Here is a 21,166-nt window from a genome sequence, read left to right on the forward strand (position 1 = left end):
ATCCATTTATTTATTCATTCAAATGTTTTCTTTAGGCCCTATTACAAGCCAAGTAGTGTGCCAGGGATAAAACAATGATGGAAACACAAGCCAGGAAGTTTTTTAGAAGGAAAGACAGATACTTAAACAAATCATTCAGACATACGCAAACATAGTAAAACAGTGCGATATGTTAAAAGAGAAGCCCAAAATTCTGTAAGAAGACACAAGAAACAAAACACAGTGACCAACATGGTCTTTAGCCTCAAGAAGTTCAGAGAAATTACTAAGCTAAAGTTTCCAGGAGGAATGCAGTACAATCAGTAAATAAAGAAAAACTATTTAACCAGACACTAAGATGTTCTGTGAAAACAGAACTGGGAGGCCATGGAACCTAAAGTTAAGACAGGGATTCTTAACATGGGATCATGGATGGGCTTCCGAAGGTACACAACTCTTTGAAATTATATGCAAAATGCTTATGTGCAAATGAACATTTTTCTGGATGCAAAGATCATATCTTTCATTATATTCTCAAAGGTAAGGAAATATTTCACTAAGATCTTACCCTAAAACCCAGTTTTCTATCTTTATCAGAGAAAAGTTTCAAGAGCTAACCTGTTACTCAAAATAGGATATCTGGGTAGCCTAGAGGTCAGAGAAAAAAGCTTTTGATCATTCCATAATTTGGTAGAAAATAATGACTACTGCAAAGAAGGCAATGAGAAAGGCAGGACTTCTTCCTTTCCATATTCAAGTTGAGGTTAGCCTAAATATATTTCTGCACATACTTAGATGCCACAGTGACAGGCATCATATAAATAGACAGTGGCAATAGGGAACAGGTCAGGGATTATATCTGTAAAACCAACCTATCAGGCAGGATTAAATCCCCAACTAATATAGCTGGCTCTTCCTCAACCATAAAACCAAGCCTGAAAATTCCCTACAGGAATCTGAAGGGGGACCTCTAGCTATCGCCCCAATAACAAAGAGCTACTGCAGTCAAACAATGTAAGCATAAAAATCACCACTTGAAGCACAGTGAGACCAAATACCCCCATCCCAAATGACAAAAGGGATGGTCAACAAGCACATGAAAAAGCGCTCAACATCACTAATTATTAGAGAAATGCAAATCAAAACTACAAGAGGTACCACTTCACACCAGTCAGAATGGCCATCATTAACAAGCCAAATGACAAAAGGCATTTGCACCCTAGACAATAGGCCTAGACGCCCTAGGTCTCCCGTGTGTCTGAGCTAACAACACATGCTGTATCATCTGATTTATAAATAAAATTCAACTAAACGTTGCGGCACATGTATGGGCAGGCATCTATACACATAAGCATATTTGCCACAATGAGTTCACACATGTCCCTCAGATCCATAAGTCTAGAAGGCAAAAAAAAAAAAAAAAAAAAAAAGAGTGAAAACACAGGTATACTACATGTGAGGGGTAGTACCAGCCGAGGAGTAGGCGGATCCACAACAGCCACATTTATATTCACTGATTGCAATATTATACATTATGGGCTCTGATACATCAGATGTAGTGTAATATTTTGCAGCTTTCCTTAACACCTGCTGCTCTGCATCTCACTGTATATACTTCATGTATAAACACAGGGGACCAGGGTTCCAGGAGGGCTAATCCAGTCTACAAAGGAAAAGTAGCTAACCTCACCTGGCAGAGAATTCTAGTACAAATGCCTCTCCCTTCAGAGCAAACAGCCATCCAGGCCTCACTCATGACAATCATACAAACCTCCTCTGAACCTATCAAGGGCCTTAGAATGCCAATTAATCAGTCCTGAGATAGCAAATAATTATAAACAGAGCTGAACATGACATAAAGTACTCAAAGAAAGAGTCAACTGACCAACACAGTATAAAGAATGGTCTTCTGCCTCAAAGTTTCCTAGCCAGAATGGGGAAAGCTAAGATCCAGAAAAAAATAAATAGACACTTTTTATCTCTTTAAAAGATAATTGCTTCTTTAAATAAAAATGACTGCAGTGATTTGTAGGTTTATAACATATATAAAAGTAAAATGTATGACAATAATAGCAGAAAGGACAGGATACAAGGTGGAAGTAGGAGAATAATGGGGAGCCCTGGGCCCCAGGGAGACAGATCAGAAGGAACAGTAGAAGGCAATGGAACAGGCAATGGAACAGGACAACAGATGATGAGGACAGGAGAAAAGCCAGAGAGATCCTAGCAGCCAGAGACAGGATGGCCAGGTTAGGAAGGAAAGAAAAGAGAATAAAATAGAAAATAAAACCAGAAGAGAATCAAAGGCAGGCAGAAATTACTACTACCACCTCTTTAGCACTGTAATGTATAACGTCATCCCCGTTAGAGCCATAAACCATTTGTACTTGTTTCAAGTCCTAAAATTATACAAGCTTCCAGAGATTTGCATCATCTTTGCGTTATCTCTTCAACCCTAAATTTCTAGAGACTAATAGTCATGTAACTATCTGTAGGCAACCAAACAGTCCTTTATGTTAAAAATCATTTCCTGCCTAAGAAATTCTACTACCTTTATTCATTTCAATCTCTTTTGATCTCTCTTTGGCTCTTCTGACATTCCCTCCATTTCTAGCTCTCACATAATCACACTCTTTTCTCCTAAAATATCAAAATGCCACTATTGCCACTTAGTGTTTTTCTCCTCCTCTCCCTTCACCACCATAGGCAGTCACTGCAAAGAACTTGCTAATCCATTAATTAAAGATCTCTACTTCCCATTATGAAGGGCTAAATTTAGAAAGCCAAATTGGGTTGGGAGGAAACCGTGTGTCACAACAAGTGAGATTAATTCCATGGAAGAGGGCAGGGTTACTGGCCCGTTTCTCATAAAGCCTCTGACACTAAGACACCCTCCTCTGCTCAGAATACAGAGAAGCTCTCCCAAGGGTGGGGCAACAATTCATCACTATAATCATCTGGAGAAGACTTTATTGTACCATCAGGTCACAAAAGCCAAAGGACCAATCAGCAAGCAAATGCCTCAGGAAACATGTCTCCTCTGATTGCCTGAAACCTCCAATTTAGTTGCACAAAAGAAAGGGGTGGCAAGCCAGTATTAATTGTACCCTTAGAGAAGAGCCACTTCCCGCCTGCAGGGGTGGCAGTGACTTTACTCGGCTACCAAATGGATACAAAGACAAAAGTAAATACTGTAATTTGCTGTTTTTGTCTCTGGCACAGGGGGAGTGGTACAACTGACACTGTCTGTAAACAGTAATAATGCCAGATGTAACATAAAGAACAGGATTCCCCCCATCTCTCCACCCCCTTCCCATCCTTTCTCTCTAAGACATTCCTCCTGAGATTACTCATCCTGAGGAAACACACAGAAGCTTCCCTATAGCCCATATGCCGCTACCAAATGGAACCCAGGGAGAATCCAAGTTTGTACTGACTCTCCCTACCTCACCCTTACGCAAAAGAAGAATCACTGGAATTCAAGAAATAGTTGTTTCTGCCAGCTGACAAAAAAGATATAGGGAGGAGAAGGAACAAGAGAGAAAGTATGAAGCGAGACATGTGACATGCCCAAGTTTGGATTAGAACAAGGCTGAAATGACAAAAAGTATATTGAAAGCAGAAGCATCCTAAACAAATTTAAATTAAAAAAAAAAAAAATTCAGCTTGTGCCCAGGCCTAGAATGTCATAAATGATATAGGAAAAGAGGATGAATTCAAAAGAGAAAGTTACCTGACCAGAGTTCCCGCCAGGTATAATGCAGGCGTACTCTACACTTCTTCTGGTAGCAAAGTAGTTTATGTACCACCTGAATGCAGCGTCTGTAACAGAAAATAAGAAAAGCTGGAATAAGGATGAATATGGTGTAACACACCAGAGATACCCTTTTTTTTTCTTTTTCTTTCTTTTTTTTTTTTTTTTGCTTTGTAGGGCCACACCAAGGCATATGGAAGTTCCCAGGCTAGGGGTCAAATTGGAACTACAGCTGTGCCACAGCCACAGCCACACCAGATCCCCGACCCACTGACTGAGCGAGGTCAGGGATCGAACCACCTCCTCATAGATACTGCTTGGATTCGTTTCCACTGAACCACGATAGGAAATCCAGAGATACCCTTTCTTTAGTGAGCTTTGCTAAGGCCACTAAAAACACCTGATATCAATCTGTACACATGGGAAAGAAAGGAACCTCTACCTTCAGGTGGATAAATCCCCCGCTCCCAACACACACACTGCTTATGCTAATTCCCCCTACCACTAGGAAAGGGAGCTATAACCAGACAGGTCAATATTCAATTAGGCACTCCTGATACCATTCCCTTGAGTATCTTTCCTCAGAGGAAGGATGCAACAGCGGACCAAAATTAGACTAGTCAATGCAAAATTGCAAACACAGGACACGAGGATACAAAATTAAAGATTTTTAGACTTAGGGAGTTCCCATTGTGACACAGTGGAAACGAATCTGACTAGCATCCATGAGGATGCGGGTTAGATCTCTGGCCTCACTCAATGGGTTGGGGCTCAGTGGGTTGGGGTCCAGCATTGCCGTGAACTGTGGTGTAGGTCGCAGACACAGATCAGATTTGGCCTGGCGTGGCTGTGGCGTAGGCCAGCAGCTGCAGTTCCCTTTGACCCCCTAGCCTAGGAACTTTCATATGCTGCAGGTACAGCCCTAAAAAGCAAAAAAAAAAAAAAAAAAATTTTTAATCTGGAGGTAAATGCCCTGGACCAAACAGGATACCTGCAAAGCTTTTCTGAAATTGTGAGCATAGTCAGGGTGGAAGTGTGAAAAGCATGACTTTCCTTGTACAGTTGAATAAGTATTAAATGTTTCATGGGACCCAGCTTTGGAGATCATGCAGGTCAATAAAGAGAAAACCACTCTGGTTGCATCCAGCAGATGCCTGGGATTCTGTCAGGTGCTTTTAGCTTCAGGAATTGGCTAAAAAGAGAGGCATAGCCCTTTAAGACCAGTACATCTGATTCAACACTTAGCCTGGGAACTTCCATATGCCACAGGTGCAGCCCTTAAAAAAAAAAAAAAAAAGGGAAAAAAAAAAAAAGATTTTTAAACTAAAAAATTAAGTCTGAGTTCCTGCTATGGCACAGCGGGTTAAGATCTAGCGTTGTCTCTGTGGCACCTCAGGTTCAATAACCCGCCTGGTGAAGTAGATTAAGGATTCGGCATTGCTGCAGCTATGGGGTAGGTCACAGCTGTGACTCGGATTCAGTCCCTGGCCTGGGAACTTCTATATGCCAAGAGTGTAGCCAAAAAAACCCAAGTGTGTGTGTGTGTGTGTGTGTGTGTATGTATAGACTAAAATTAAAAGTCAAACAATACGGAAAACTACATTTGCAACAAATGACATGGAAGGATTACTATGCTTAGTATATATGAGTTTATATAAATTGATAATAAAAAATAACAATACCCCTAATAAGAAAGATGAGCAAAGGAAATGGTTAACAAATTCCCCCATCCCTGAAAAGGGGGGAAATATGGAAAGTTAACATTTTCCTACAATGTTCAACTTCATCTAAAAAAGGCATATTAAAACAAGAATCTGTTTTCGCATATCAAATTTAATATAGATTTTAATGCTGACAAAGGTACAGCAAAACAGCCACTCATATATTATCAGAAAAGCATATTTGGTACAGAGCCCTTTTAGGAGGCAATTTGGCAATCTCCATCAATAGAAGCCTTAATACTGTTTATATTCTTTGACCCATTAACACACTCTGGAAAATTCAGCTTTTTTTTTTTTTTTTTTTTTTTTTTAAGGGCCATACCATGGCACATGGAGGTTCCCAGGCTAGGGGTCATCGGAGTTATAGCTGCCGGCTAAACCACAGCCACAGCGATGTGGGATCAGAGCCACATTTTCAACCTACACCACAGCTCACAGCAACTCCAGATCCTTAACCCACTGAGTGAGCCCAGGGATCGAACCCAAAACCTTTCGGTTACTAGTCAGATTCGTTTCCACTGCACCATAATGGGAACTCAGAAAATTCAGCTTTAATTCAGAATCAAAAAAAAAAAAAAAAAAGCATTAAACAAAAAGATGTTCATCATAACCTTATTTATAATAAAACTGGAGACAACTGTAGAAAGAACATCCAACACTGAGAGGATAGCAAGTAAATCATTATACTTATGTTAGATTCTAACATAATAGCTAAAGGTATAAACAATCCAAATGTCTATCAACTGATGAAGAGATAAATGAAGTGATGTTATACCATCCAAACAAAATATTAGCCATAAAAAAGAATGCTATAACATGGATGAACCCTGAAAACAGGCTAAATAAATTGGTCATAAAAGATGACATGTTTCATGTATATATAATGTTCAAAGCAGACAAATAGACAGAAAGCAGACTGAGAAGGTATGAGGGACAGAGGCCCAAGGTTTGTACTGTACTGCTCTGAGGCTCCAGGCTCATCGCACAAACCAAAAGACTGAGAAGAAAGTGTCAGATATCTTTTCTTTCATTCATCTCACAAATACTAACTGCATACCAAGTAAACATACAGCACTTAAGTATTACCAGAACCAAACTGTCAAGTTTCTATAAGTTAGATCCAGATAACCTGCCAGTTTCAGGCAAATGAAAGAGGCTCTTTCTCTTGAAACTGTTCTGACCTGAAAAAATGAGGTGGAATTCTCTGGTGGCCTAGCGGCTAAGGACTTGGCGTTCTCACAGCTGTGGCTCGAGTTCTATCCCTGGCCTGGGAACTTCTGCTTGCTGCAGGTAAGGTCAAAAAAAAAAAGAAAAAGAAAAAATGAGGCAAAAAAAAAAAAAAAAAAAAAAAGAAATAAAAGAGAAAATAAGCAAGGCAAAAGGGCATAACAAAAAGTGGTCCCTCTGGTCCCTCTTTACTTATTATGCCCCAATCAAAAGTCAGCTGAATGGCAACTTCAAGTAAAGAATACTTCTAGGGGTGAGATTAAGACCCTCTTGGGTTCTACGGCTTTAATATCAGACAAAGAGTATCCCGAGATCCTATGAACTTCAGCAGACACCATATCAACCTGTGGAATATCAATCTGACAGTTCACGGTGGCAGCTAATTTCTTGGGCCTCTTAGCAGAGGACAAAAGAAGGCAAAAAACAAAAAGACAAAAAATTAAAACCCACTACAAACCTCCCTCTTGGAGTAAGAGCCAAAGACATTAGCTAAAGGGATTAAAGTGCCTGAAAACATGTCAAACACACAAGTGAAGGGAACTCAATTTGTAAATTAAAGTCCTGAAAGTTTTCAAAATACTCCCAGTAATGGGCCTGCATTGCTACCTTACTAGCCTATTCCTCTTGCCTCATTTTTTACATCTCTCTATTCTTTCTGCTCCCCATCATAAGTGGTCTGTAAGAGCTTTTCAGACAAATTCTATGAGAGGACTACATAACAGAGAGGTCTCTTAAAAAACTTCAGGATATATTAAAAATATTTCACAAACCAGGCAGAAATATAAATTAATATATTGCTTACAGAGTGATAAAATTTGTAGTGTAAATTATCCTAATACTTTCCAAATCATTTGCTGATTTTTAGAAATTGTGGTGTGATCTCCCATGTGATGCAGTTGCCACTAGCTATGAGATATCCTCGTTTGAGCCATGATTTAACACAGGAATCATGATCTGCCATTAAACGGATAGTCATTAGGTTCCTCTCTGGTACTGAAAGCTTTGTTCCAGCTCCCAAGAGTGGCTGGATGTTGCCCATGCATGACCACCCACGCACAGTACATTCCCGGACGCCAGCACTGCTCATGTGGCCTGGATCTAGACAGCCTATACCTTGGCTCTGGTCACAACATTGTCCCAATACTGAACTACTGTGGAGCAGCATGAGATACCATCTATGTCACCACCCTCTGGTGCCACCACCATGTGGTTCAAAGGCTTTCAATATCCTCTCCCGGCTCTGTTCCTGCTTCGGCATCATCCAAATGGTGACATCATTCGCCTTGTGGTCTCAATAACTTAGACTACTTACCAAGCAGAATGAAAGTTTTAACAGCTGCTTGATCTTAAAAATATACTGGATGAATGACTTCAAAATGACTGCTTAGGGCACTTCTTTTATACATGTAGTGGTTTCCTATTTCAACACAAGACAGTTCCACTTTAACATGAAATCTTCTTGTGGGGGCCACTGAGGTCTCTACCTACAGGTCTGAGAAACCCTGATTTAGAAGAGTCTAAATTTTCCATGTAAGAGTAGCTTAAAGGAGAGTTTACTCTCCTCAGAGACTATTTCCCCAAACTCCCAAATTCCGTGGCAGCAGTGAGGGTGGCGACAAGAATCAAAGACTTCAGCCGGAAGTGGGCCTCTTACTGCTCCAGGCAAGACTTTTCTTTATTCTTTTTTTTTTTTTTTTTGGATAAGCACCTTCCCCCATTAGTACTTTACCTACAAATGTGAAACTATTTCGTTTTTGACCCAGATTCTGACTTTGAGTATTAAGTCTTTCCACATGCCATATTTCTTCATATTTCACCAGGAGGATTATAAACTTATCTGAAATGGCAGAAATTCATTTTGCTTTCAATTTCTCATTGTGCTGCATGCTGCTGAAAAGCAGTACATAACGAGAAGTGAGAGCAGCAACCTGGCCTGATGCCCAGCTAGGAGCAGATAAGTTCACCTAAAAAGGACTTGATGCTCCAAGTGCCAAAAACTGGAAAAAGGACTGGAAGTGGGGTTTGGAAGATATGGAAATATGCCCATGGGTAGCAATGAAGAAAGTGAATTCAGCCTGAGGGTGAGACCTTCTGCCCAGCCTCTGTCAGCCTGATGCCTCATTATCTTCTCCATCTTCTCTAACTCAGGACATTCAATTAGGAAACAGGTGGAAAAAGAACTGAGAAGGCAAGGCAAAATAAAAAAAGCTAGGAACTAGGGGAAGGTGAGAGTTAAAATATTTAGTAAGATCAGGTTCACTGGCTTGGACATAAAGATTTGGATGGACAGACACATACCTGTAACTCTAAGTGCCAAACACAGTACACATCAGGTCATCCCCACCTTCAACCATTACCCATCATCCACTTAGTCCCAGGCAACTTTTCTTCTACTTTCCTATTCTTCATCCATGGACCCTACACTCAATTCCCTTTCTATTCTCCCAACATGCCACACTTTAAAGTCTCCAAGTTTTTGAACATGCTGGTCCCCTGCTTGGGGTATCCCTCCCCAACTCCTCCACACAGAAAACTCCTACTCGTGACTCAGGTCAAATGCAGCCTTGTATGATGCCCCAGTGAGCATGAGTCATCCTGAAATCTTTCCGTTGTCACTTATCACAGTAATAGTTAAGAAAGATGGAGATCCCATTGCGGCACAGCAGGTTAAGAATCCAGCACTGTCTCTGCACAGCACAGGTTTGATACCCAGCCCAGCACCATGGGTAAATTGGTGTTACCACACTGTGGCACAGGTCACAGCTGTGGCTTGGATTTGGGCCCTGGCCTAGGAACTTCCATATGCCACAGGCGCAGCCAAAAAAAAAAAAAAAAAACAAAAACAAAACAGTACAGCCTCTAGGGTCAGAGAGACTTGAGTTTGAATCTTGGTGATGCAACTTATTAGGCTATAGAAGCCAGCCTGCAAGATGTCCCCCAGTGGTCCCTATCTCCAGGTATTCAAATCCTTACAGAGTCCCTTCCCACAATGTGTCAGGCTTGCTTGGTCTGTGTGACCAACAGAAATGGTATGTCATTTGAGATTAGCTTAGGAAAGGTATTATGGCTCCCATCCTTGGCTCTAACTCACCTTCTCTTTGTCTCTTGGATTATTTGCTTTGGAGAACGCCGGCTGTCATGTCAAGCAATGCTATATAGAAAGGTCCATGTGGCAAGGAACTGAGATTCACCAACAACCATGTAACTCAGCTTGGAAGCACTCTCCAGCCCCAGGAGAGCTAACACATTGACTGCAGCCTATGCCCAAACTACCCAGCTAAGCTGCTCCTGGCTTTTGGAACCACAGAAACTGAGATAATAAATGTCTGTTTTAAACCCCTATGCTTTAAAGTAGTTTGCTACACTGCAATAGATAATATACCTGAGAAGAATGGGAACACCCCAGGATTTACCATAAGAAAATTTGGGTTCAAGTCAAGGCAATGGTGCTTACCAAAAGAATAACCCAATCCCCGGAACCTCAGTTTCCTTTCTTAGAAAAATGAGAAAACTGAGACTATAATAATATGCTACAAAATAAACAGCATGTTCTAGAACATAAGATAAGCAAGCTAGAAATAAGTCTGTAGCAAATCAAGTCTGATCCTTGAGGTACTGATATCCAGAGATCCCATCTAAAACAAGCAGAAAACTCATCTGACAAGTGTTATTTAAAAACAGCTTTTCATGGACTTCCTGTCGTGGCGCAATGGTTAACGAATCCGACTAGGAACCATGAGGTTGAAGGTTCGATCCCTGGCCTTGCTCAGTGGGTTAACGATCCGGTCTGTGGCTTGGATCCAGCGTTGCTGTGACTGTGGCGCAGGCCAATGGCTACAGCTCTGATTTGACCCCTAGCCTGGGAACCTCCATATGCCACGGGAGCAGCCCTAGAAAAGGCAAAAAGACAAAAATAAATAAATAAATAGGAGTTCCCGTCGTGGCGCAGTGGTTAACGAATCCGACTAGGAACCATGAGGTTGCAGGTTCGGTCCCTGCCCTTGCTCAGTGGGTTAAAGGATCTGGCGTTGCCGTGAGCTATGGCGTAGGTTGCAGACACGGCTCGGATCCCACGTTGCTGTGGCTCTGGCATAGGCTGGTGGCTACAGCTCCGATTAGACCCCTAGCCTGGGAACCTCCATATGCCGCAGGAGTGGCCCAAGAAATGGCAGAAAGACAAAAAATGAATAAATAAATAAATAAATAAAAACAGCTTTTCATGGTCTTTGAACTGAAATAAAGGATCAGGCTTACTTTAAAAGCCCAAAAGATATGGAAAAATGCAAACAGCAACCTACTTACCTAAAAGTAATCATTATTTCATACCTAGGAAACCAAGAATATGTGGTCTACTAACAGTCTAAAAAGCTAGAGATCTACTCTATTCAGAGTAAAAATCTTTGATACTTCCATAGATCCCTGGCCTATCATTGGAATGAGATACACTAAGCTTGCTGTGCACCAAATTCTCTCACTCAAAAAAGTGGAGGTACTAATTCTGTTTCAGACTGAATTCAGACTTTTTTAAGGAATCAAGATAATACATATATTTGAAACCACACTAATGTGAACAGCTGTTCTTAGGCGTTAACAATAAGAATGCTGAAGTAGCAAAGAGGAGAGAAAAACCTAAAGGCTTAAACTTTATTAAAATATGATGATTTTTTGGCGTTCCCGCTGTGACGCAATGGGATCGACAGAATCTCTGCAGCACCAGGACAGAGGTTCCATCCCCGGCCTGGCACAGTGGGTTAAAGGATCCAGCATTACCACAGCAGGGATCTGATCCCTGGCCCGGGAACTCCACATGCCACAGGGCAGCCAAAAAAGAAAAAACAAACAAAAAAAATGATGATTTTCACTCTCCAATTATACTGGTTGTAAAGAACTGTGACAATCAGATCTCCTCTGGAGGCAGTAATCCCCCAGCCAGGCCACTAAATACATAAGCTGCCGAGCCAGCAGAGTTCTGACCAGGCTGCTAGTACAATGTAGGCTAAGAATGGACCAAAAAGGTCTATCTCTGGCCTTTCCCTACCTTCTAACTACTGCTGTCAACTTTGATGTCACAGCCCAGAGATGACTAAATGGTCTGCTCGTATTCCATATCTCTGGATACAAGAGCCACCTATGATCACTGTTTCAACCCATCAGTCCTGTTCTTCATGCAGTGGGCCTAAAAGTGATAATGAAGATATGTGCGAAATTCAAACCGTGGTTTGCACTTTTTCCCCTTTCTGAAAAAATGTCTAAATCTAGTCCATAAAGTGCTCCCTAACACTTCTCCACACATAAATGTGCTTTTCCTAGAGTCTTCGCATAGATATTTTGTGACTATAAACTTCCCACCATTTGGTTCTACAAAACAGATTTGCACACATTAAATGAACCATGGTACTTACACATAGAGATCCATAGGAAACTCCTTCATCATGTGTGTTACAATAAACTCTACCATCAAGTCTAAATGGGAAAAGGAGAAAAATTAGACCAATAAGAACAAAATTTACTGCTTGCCTTTGATTTAGAAAAAAAACCTCTGTACACCTTGCACTCAGGCTGAATGGATTCCACCAACCACATCTTTATTAACATGTACTTAGATTTATTCTAGATAGGACACTTTTGCAACACTTTTCACCACCTGCCACTTGTAAGGTAACAAGAAAATGAGTGCACTTTCTACTTCCGGAAGGATACCTTGACCTACCAATAAACTCAGATACAAGGGAGATTTCACTGTACAGATATTTCATATCATGGCACTACGGCAAAATGCCAGAGGGAAATCATATTCTGAGAACCAAGTGATGAGGCAAGCAGAGAAAAAAATTATGGATCACGTCCAGGTAACCAGAGATTCAAACTCTAAAGCTATGTCAGTCTATACCATCTCACCATCACACTCCATTTGACAAATATTGACTAAAATGGTCTGTGGAGCTTTGAGTCAATAAGGCTTATTATAAAGCCTTAATTACTATTCCTAAAATCAAGTAAATTTAGGAAGTAGGGCTGAATATCCAAGTGAAATGAGACTGAGTTCAGATCATTCCCCTGAGGAAAATGCAGAATTCTGAGCAGACAAAACACCTAGGATACAGCCCCCTACCTGTCAACTCTGTCAGCCTCATCTCAGCCTATTTTACTCAGAGGAGGTTTAGTATAGCTGAACCTTGAACTTTAAGCCTCTTGGCCAACTGACACATCAATTTGGACCAATAAAGAGAGAGAAGAATTTGAAATCTTTCTCAGATGCAAGATAGTTTACAAACTTACATCATGTATCAAGCTTAGACCTAAGACATCTGTCTCCCTAGAAAGATTTTTTTTTTTTTTTTTTTGGCCACACTCGCAGCATGTTGAAGTCCCTTGATCAGGGACAGAACTCCTGCCACAGTAGTGACCCAAGCTGTTGCATGACAATGCCAGAGGCTTAACCTGCTGAGCCACATAGGAACTCCTAGAAAGGTCGGTCTCTTTGAACAAGAGCACCCTTTAACTGAGTATTACATTCACTGGGGATTGCCCTACCAAACTCAACAAGAAATACGGCTTTTTAGGCCAGGGAAAAAACATAACTAGTAACCTCTTTTCTGAGGAAGCTCATCAACCAGTATCTATTTTTCATCTTAATCATCAAAACCTGTCATTAGTTGAGAAACAGGACAATTTTGATGATACTTACCCAGTACTGCACATACTAAAGGACGGCAGGGAAGGTTCTTATCTGCTGCCTTCTTCCTGTGTCTCATAGGCTTCACACAAAAAAGAAATGAAATTAGTAGACCTCTGAATTAACATCCAATGGCTCACCGTCATGGTTTTTTTCATGTAAATAAAATCACTGCTACAGAGAGGCTACATTTTCTTTCTCTTCCTAGTGGTGGGGGTAGGATGCGACAGGGAGGACATGTAAATGCTTCTCAGTTATCAATGCAGGCATGTGACAAAAACACAATTCTTAATAAGACAACAACCCCAAAGGGCACTGGAGCATATTATAATGGGAGAGCTATAGCTTTTACTTTTTTTTTCTTTTTTCATCTTAGGCCACTCTGCAGCATATGGAGCTCCAGGGCCAGGGATGAGATCCAAGCCGCAGTTGTGACCTAATCCGCAGCTGCGGCAATGCCAGATCCTCAACCCACTGTGCCGGGCGTGGGATGGAACCTGCATCCCAGCACTCCCAAGACGCTGCCTGTTGCGCCACAGTGAGAACTCCAGCTATAGCTTTTATTTTTGACTTTATCTGTACAAGTGACATTACTAACAACAAAAGAGATAGAGCAGTATTTTTCTTTGATAAAATCACTAAGAAAAAGAAGAGGAGGAAGTTCTTGTTGTGGCTCAACAGTTAAGGAACCCAACTAGTATCCATGAGGATGCAGGTTCTATCCCTGGCCTCGCTCAGTGAGTTAAGGATCCAGCGTTGCCATGAGCTGTGGTGTAGAAGGCAGATGAGACTCGGAACCTGCATTGCTGTGGCTATGGTGCAAGCTGGCAGCTGTAGCTCCAATTCGACTGCTAGCTTGGGGGACTTTCATATGCTGAGGATGCAGCCCCAACAAAAAAAAAAAAAAAAAAAAAAAAAAAAAAGAAGAAGAAGAAAGAAAACGAAGAGGAGAAGGTGACTGTGCAGAGGCAGCAAAAGCAATTGCAAAAAAAAGAAAGTTTTAAATATCAACCTCAGTGGGTTATTTCTGAACATACCTCAAAGTATTAGGAAATTTCCTGATCTTTCACACTCTATTTCCCCCACATCTCAAAAGAAGAAATCAAAGCAGTATCCATTATCAACCAATCAAGATCATACTACATTTCGAAAACAAAAAGCTTAGGCCCATCACCTTGTTTTTACTGATAAACATTCTAATATCACTGCCACAGGTATATGGTTGTGGATCTTTCCACCCTCTCTTGAGTAAGTAACACCTCCATGACACACATAAAAATTTCAACAACAGGCATAAGTCTTCTGAACACCAATTAAACAAGAGCCCTTTAACACAGATTACCACCCACATTTGTTCTAGTAGGATCAATTTCATCCTCCCCAATCCTGCCAACACACAAAAAAAAATTCTAAGAAAAAACAAGAAGCAAAAGTCACACCTACCATTCTATGTAAGTTTACTCGAAAATTCATGTTGTCATCATGCAAAAATGCATTGGCATACTGATCCTAATAAAAAATAAAAATATAGTGAAAAAGTAAGGAATGAGAGCCATACTTAGGAAACTCAGCTTATAATCCATCTATAATCTAGAGTCTTAAATTCCAAGAATCTGTGGGACTTAACTCCTTTAGAAGATCAGTTAGAGAGCTAACGGGATGAGCCTAAAGTCTTTCTGTCAAGCCCTACTTAAACCATGAGATTTTACATAGGTGTAATTTCCTGGTGTGTCTCTAACTTGCCAAAAATCTCTAAGCAAATTACAAACAATAAAAATTAAGGCACAGGCACTTGAGGCAAATGCCGAGAGGAATCTGTTTCCCTACTCTCTCTTCCTTTCCATCTGCCCAAGGAGCCTGCTCTGTTTGTGACAGCTTGAAGGTTTTCACAGGGACTACAGGATGAATGAGCAGGCTCCACATGAGGATGTACTACTAAGAAAGGTCTGCACTCTGCCGGGAGCGGGTTTGGCACAGCAAGAGAAAACTGCTCACACAGGCAGCATGGCCGTAGACAAAACCATGTCTATCCCTGGCTTTGGTGAAGACTGTTGGAAAAATCAAAAACCTCTCACCACGAATCGGTACATCCCTTGGCCCTTTCCCAACATCTTTTCTAAAGATCTGACATGCCTACAGATTCCAATTACTACAAACTGTTACAATTTGTGAAAAACAACTTCTTTAAAGATTTTCTTAGAAAGATTTTTGAAAAGCAATTAACACCAGGCCCACTGCTAATGAGCAGCTCTTCTCTAACCAGCTACCCCTAACCTGGTGAAAAGTAGGTCATCTCTCCACAAAGAACATAAAAACGAAAAGAACAGAGAGATATCTACTCCAAGTGGACCTCACCTCAAATATTTTTCTTAGGAGAGAAAAGACCACAATAAGGAGTAAGTGAAGGAGGAAATGAAACTACAAATTCATCTCTAAATTGACAAAATTTCTGCCACACCTGTGTTGCTACCATGACCTAGGATGAGTTCAGGACTAATTCATCTCACAAAAGTGACTCCTTACAAAGCCTAAGCACCTCTTCTTTTTGCCCCTTGGGTTCTTGTTCTTCATCAAACTGCAGTCAGCCCACTTTACTCAGTTTCAAATGTCCCTCTCTGTCTTTCTCTCTACCTCTCCCTCCAGAAACCTGAGCTCCTTTTTTCATTTTGCTAAATGCAAGACTCAACATGAACAGTTCAAAGGGGCAAGATTACTTCTTCTAAAGAGGCCTAAGTCTCTATTTCAAACTCTTAAGAACTAGAATCTGCCAGTTCTCAATTACAGCAGTTATCATATCATAATTCATTACTAAGTCATGCAGTAAATACTAACTGAGCCTCTACTATGTGCCATTGAGAACGTATTGGTGAAGAAGACAAAGTACCTGCTATTAGCGCTTAACGTTCTAGTGAAGGAGACAATAAAAAGGGGAAGATTTTCTCATCCAAGCTTTAGGACCCTAAAAGTTAGGAAACAGGAACTGGGGAGAAGGGCAGAGAGAGAGAGAGCACTTTGTAAGAGATGACCTAATACTAGAAGGCTGGTGAGACCTACCTCTGCAATACATGTAAGGATAATCAGACAGAGTTTGCCACTGTGAAGCCGATGCTCATCTGAAAAAGATAAATAAATAAACTCTTCTCTCTAAATCATCCAGACCATGTTTCTGTACAGAACAAAGATATATATCATTAAAAAGAACATTCACACCTCTCCCAACAAAACTCATGAATGACAATGAAGGTTCTACTAGAGTAATCCTTGCTTTCCTTCTAAGCAAAAGAATTCTCCCAGATTTTTTCCTAAATATTCTGGTAGTCTGAAAGACAGCTAACCAGCTTCCGGAAAACCATCCAATTATTACAATGGTTCCTACTACCATGGCCCAAATCAGGACCATCCCTCTGTTTCCATATCAACCCTTTGCTTCTGAATAGTCAGGTCCATTCTCTCTCCCACCCCACCCCATCCACCAGCCAAAAGCAACACTATCTTTACCTACCTACCACAAAATCTAGAAAAGTTTTATAGCTGTTTATAGCTAACTGTCAGTAGAATCACAACGAAATTAACTGGAGATTAGGGTCCAGCTCATGCTTCTCCCTGCATGGTGAACATTACTTATGACCAGGAAAGCTGGGAACTCTTGACAATTTTTCTTCCTGCCAAAGTTATTCACTCTACAAATATTTATTACCTATTATGTGGCAGGCACTGCACTAGGCACTAGAGATATAGCAGACCTAAATAAAGGTCTGCGGTCTCCCAGAACTCACACTCATATTTTTAAAAAAGGAGGCAACCTCGATAACAAGGCTCCAGGCCCACACAAATGACCAAGAAAGAGCTACTTCATCACTGCAAATTATCAGAACCATCAAATTTATTTATTTTCCAGGATCTTTGTGGATGAGGGGGTGAAATGGAGGTAAAAAAGTCACACCAGCATGTCCAAAACTGAAAATTTTGGATAAGAAAAACAACTTATGATGTTTTAAATTAGCTTTGACAAGATCCAGACTAAAGTCCATTCTGGAGAGATCTATTAACACATTGCAGTGCTACAGAAGTTAGGTAATAGTACTCATCTTGACATTAACCTGTCACTTGCTCAGATATGGAATCTATCAACTAAAATCTGACAATTAGAAGGTATAATGAGGGATATGGCCAAAGAATACATTCACCTCTCCTCAAAGATAGGCAGTGCAGAAATTCCCATTGTGGCTCAGTGGGTTAAGAAACCACCTAGTATCCATGAGGATGTGGGTTCTACCCCTGGCCTCGCTCAGTGGGTTAAGGATCTGGCTTTGCCATAAGCTGTGGTGTAGGTCCTGACACAGCTCAGATCCCATATTGCTGTGGCTGTGTCGTAAACTGGCAGCTGCAGCTCCAATTTGATCCCTAGCCTGGGAACTTTCATGTGCCACAGGTATGGCCCTGAAAAGCAGCAACAACAAAAAAAAAGGATAGGCAGTGTAAAGAGTAATGATGATGATCCCCTATCTGACATTTCTAGTAGCTTACATCTGAGGCCCTAGACAGCCAGAAGAGACTCTCCTACCCATCCCTGGCCACAGAGTTTCTCTGGCACTATTCTCCCCTTCACCAAAAGCAACTCCTACAGAAAAGCCTACAGCTATCTCCCCACTTAAAAAAAAGAAGAGGAGTTCCCATTGTGGTGCAGCAGAAACAAACCTGACTGGGAACCATGAGGTTGCGGGTTTGATCCCTGGCCTTGCTCAGTGGGTTAAGGATCCGGCCTTGCCATGAGCTGTGGTGTAGGTTGCAGACGCGGTTCAGATCCCATGTTGCTGTGGCTGTGGTGTAGGCCAGCGGCTACAGCTCCGATTCAACCCCTGGCCTGGGAACCTCCATGTGCTGCCGGCGCGGCCCTAAAAAGGCAGAAAAGACAAAAAGAAAAAGAAGAAAAAGAAATTTTTCCTGGAGTTCCCACTTTAGCACAATACGTTGGGAATCCCATTGCAGTGGCTCGGGTCAAGGCAGAGGCACAGTTTGGATCTCTGGCCCAGCGCAGTGAGTTCAAGGATCTGGCATTGTCGCAGCTGTGGCTCAGATTTAATCCCTGTCCTAGGAACTTCCATATGCTACAGGCGCAGCCATGAAATTAAAAATAAAAATTGTTCCTTAATGCAAAAAAGGCAATTTCATTATAAATATTTTTTAATTCATAAAAGCACCAAAAAGGTCAATAAAAATAAAGTTTAGGGCATTCCCACTGTGGCACAGTGGAAATGAATCCAACTAGTAACCATGAGGACTCAGGTTCAATCCCTGGCCTCACTCAGTGGGTTAAGGATCCAGCGTTGCCATGAGCTGTGGTGTACGTTGTAGACATGGCTCTGATATGACATTGCTGTGGCTGTGGCGTAGGCTGGCAGCTACAGTTCTGATTCAATCCCTAGTATGGGACTTCCATATGCTGTGGGCATGGCCCTAAAAAGCCTCCCCCCGCCCGCCGCTTGAAGTTCCCATTGTGGCGCAGGGGTTAACAAATCCGACTAGGAATCATGAGGTTGAGGGTTCGATCCCTGGCCTTGCTCAGTGGATTTAGGATCCAGTGTTGCCATGAGCTGTGGTGTAGGTCGCAGACGTGGCTCAGATCCTGCATTGCTGTGGCTCTGGTGTAGGCTGGCGGCTACAGCTCTGATTAGACCCCTAGCCTGGGAACCTCCATATGCCATGGGATCGGCCCTAGAAAAGGAAAAAAAAAAAAAAAAAAAGACCAAAAAATAAAAAAATAAAAAGCCTCCCCCATCCAAAAAAAGGAAAGTTTAATCAAACCACCCAGACACCACAACTGTTAAAACTTTGGTGAATCAACTATGCCTATGTATGCATAGATACATATTTTTTAATATTTTTGCCTAATGTTTATCTTAAAGGTTGAACAGATACTCCCTTAGGGTAACAATACCCAAGTAGAATAACCTCAGGGAAAAAAGGCTCTGAAGCAGAGCCAAATCAAGGGGATAAGAAACACAAAATTCTGGAGAATAGACAAGAGAAGAATACCTGGGAGGGGACACACAGGTAGCTCCAAGGGCATTAATAATTTCTTTAGTTGAGTGGTAGGTTTACATATATTTATTTTATTACTAACTTTGTAATTTACCCTATTTATTATGCTTATTATAAACTTTATAACCTAATACTCATGTATATTAAAGGAATCTTTTTTTTTAATTTACAAATATAATTGATTTTATTTTACTTTTTCTTTTTTTCCCACTGTACAGCAAGGGGATCAAGTTATCCTTACATGTATACATTACAATTACATTTTTTTCCCCACCCTTTGTTCTGTTGCAACATGAGTATCTAGACAAAGTTCTCAATGCTATTCAGCAGGATCTCCTTGTAAATCTATTCTAAGTTGTGTCTGACAAGCCCAAGTTCCCGATCCCTCCCACTCCCTCCCCCTATTAAAGGAATCTTTTTGTGTGTTTGTGGGATCTGAGTCACATCGGCGACTTACACCACAGCTCATGACACCACCAAATACTTAACCTACTGAGCAGAGCCAGGGCTTGAAGCTACATCCTCATGGATACTACTCAGGTTCATAACCCACTGAGCCACAACTGGAACTCCCAAAAGAATCTTTTATAGCTATCAAATGACAGATATACAATAAAGAAGAAGGAGATAGTATTAAGGGAGATTATTGGAGGGAAAGGAGGAGCAGAGCCAAAAGCAAGTTGCTTCTATTGTCCCTAAAAACAAAAGGAGATATCTATTAGCCAGGTCAGGGTCCTAATCAACAGAAAGAGAAATGGACCAATGAAGCCACATAGGAGCCATTTTTGAAATTAACTCTTCATCATTCCTAACCACATTTAGGCTGCCATACCTTGCCATATTTAGGCTACCTGTCGGCAAAGACCTAACTGAGCCTGAAATGAAAGAGACAACCTGAAACCACCCATACTGCAATTAATCTGCCCTCAAATTTGCCTTCCATGTTATGGATGGCAAAGTGACCAGGACAAAGACGCTTATATAATCAAAGCTAAAAGTGAGTTCCAAGGGCCTCAATTCACTGTGTTATACCAAGCAAAGCTAAAAGTTCATTTTCAGGGTCACATTTATGCAGTTTCTCTTTTTCTGTGGCTGCTGCAATATTTCTAAAGAGAGGAAAAGGTTACCAATTTCCATAAATGAGAAGTGATGGCCTCAGGAGATACCGACCCACAAAAGTCTTGTTATCCTTGCCTGCCAGATCTCACATGCCAAGTCTGAGAGATTCATCATCTCTGTAGCTCCCAGCAGACTGCTCTACATTAGGAACTTGTGACATGGACTACCTGCATCTATCCTATCCCTGAATATAGCTGTCTCTCAAAAGAGCACACTCAGAAGGCAAAATGGAAGAAAAAAACATTTGCCGAGATCTCCAAAAGCTAATGCAGTAGATCTGAGTGTAACAGTTTGGATTCTGCTTGCCCAGGTTTCTTTTAACTCTGTTTATTCTTCATTTCCCATACTTAACTGTTAGCTCGCTATCTCTATCTACCAATGTTTCTTTCTCACTCCAAAAGCCCCAATCCTGGTCTTACTCTCTTATGCAGCTCTTGCCTTTCAGCTCTATTCTGGAATTCCTGAAAACCCTCAGACCAGAAACCAGTCTAGCCTACTTGGCAAATTCAAGCCTTCTAAAGTATACTTTATGCCTAAGAGAATCTCAAACCTCACAAAGCATTCTCTCCTCATGGAAAGTAAAATGCAAACACAATAGTATTTTAGCGTTTTGATTCTACAATGGAACTGGTTTTTTTGTTATGTGGG

General features: G+C 41.2%; 1 protein-coding gene across 12 annotated transcripts in view; it reads right to left on the reverse strand.

The window, feature by feature from the left end:
- ARMH3 (armadillo like helical domain containing 3) overlaps positions 1–21,166 on the reverse strand; it is a 195,404-nt gene that overhangs the window by 124,613 nt on the left and 49,625 nt on the right. For 10 of the 12 annotated variants that reach the window (XR_014826797.1, XR_014826798.1, XR_014826799.1 and 7 more), the window contains 5 exons: positions 16,412–16,470; positions 14,801–14,866; positions 13,370–13,439; positions 12,084–12,144; positions 3,713–3,801 (listed from right to left, as the gene is read on the reverse strand). Coding sequence is in view for 6 of the 12 variants with exons in the window: in XM_021072731.2 (XP_020928390.1) it covers positions 3,713–3,801; positions 12,084–12,144; positions 13,370–13,439; positions 14,801–14,866; positions 16,412–16,470 (345 nt within the window). In the remaining 6 variants the exon portion in view is untranslated. The other 2 variants (XR_014826801.1, XR_014826802.1) reach the window with 2 other exon arrangements.

Source organism: Sus scrofa, chromosome 14, assembly GCF_054392235.1.
Source record: "Sus scrofa isolate SSC_HxYL_T2T_F1_AM1 chromosome 14, Sscrofa_HxYL_maternal_Yorkshire_Landrace_v2.0, whole genome shotgun sequence".
In the NCBI taxonomy this organism is placed as follows: Eukaryota; Metazoa; Chordata; class Mammalia; order Artiodactyla; family Suidae; genus Sus; species Sus scrofa.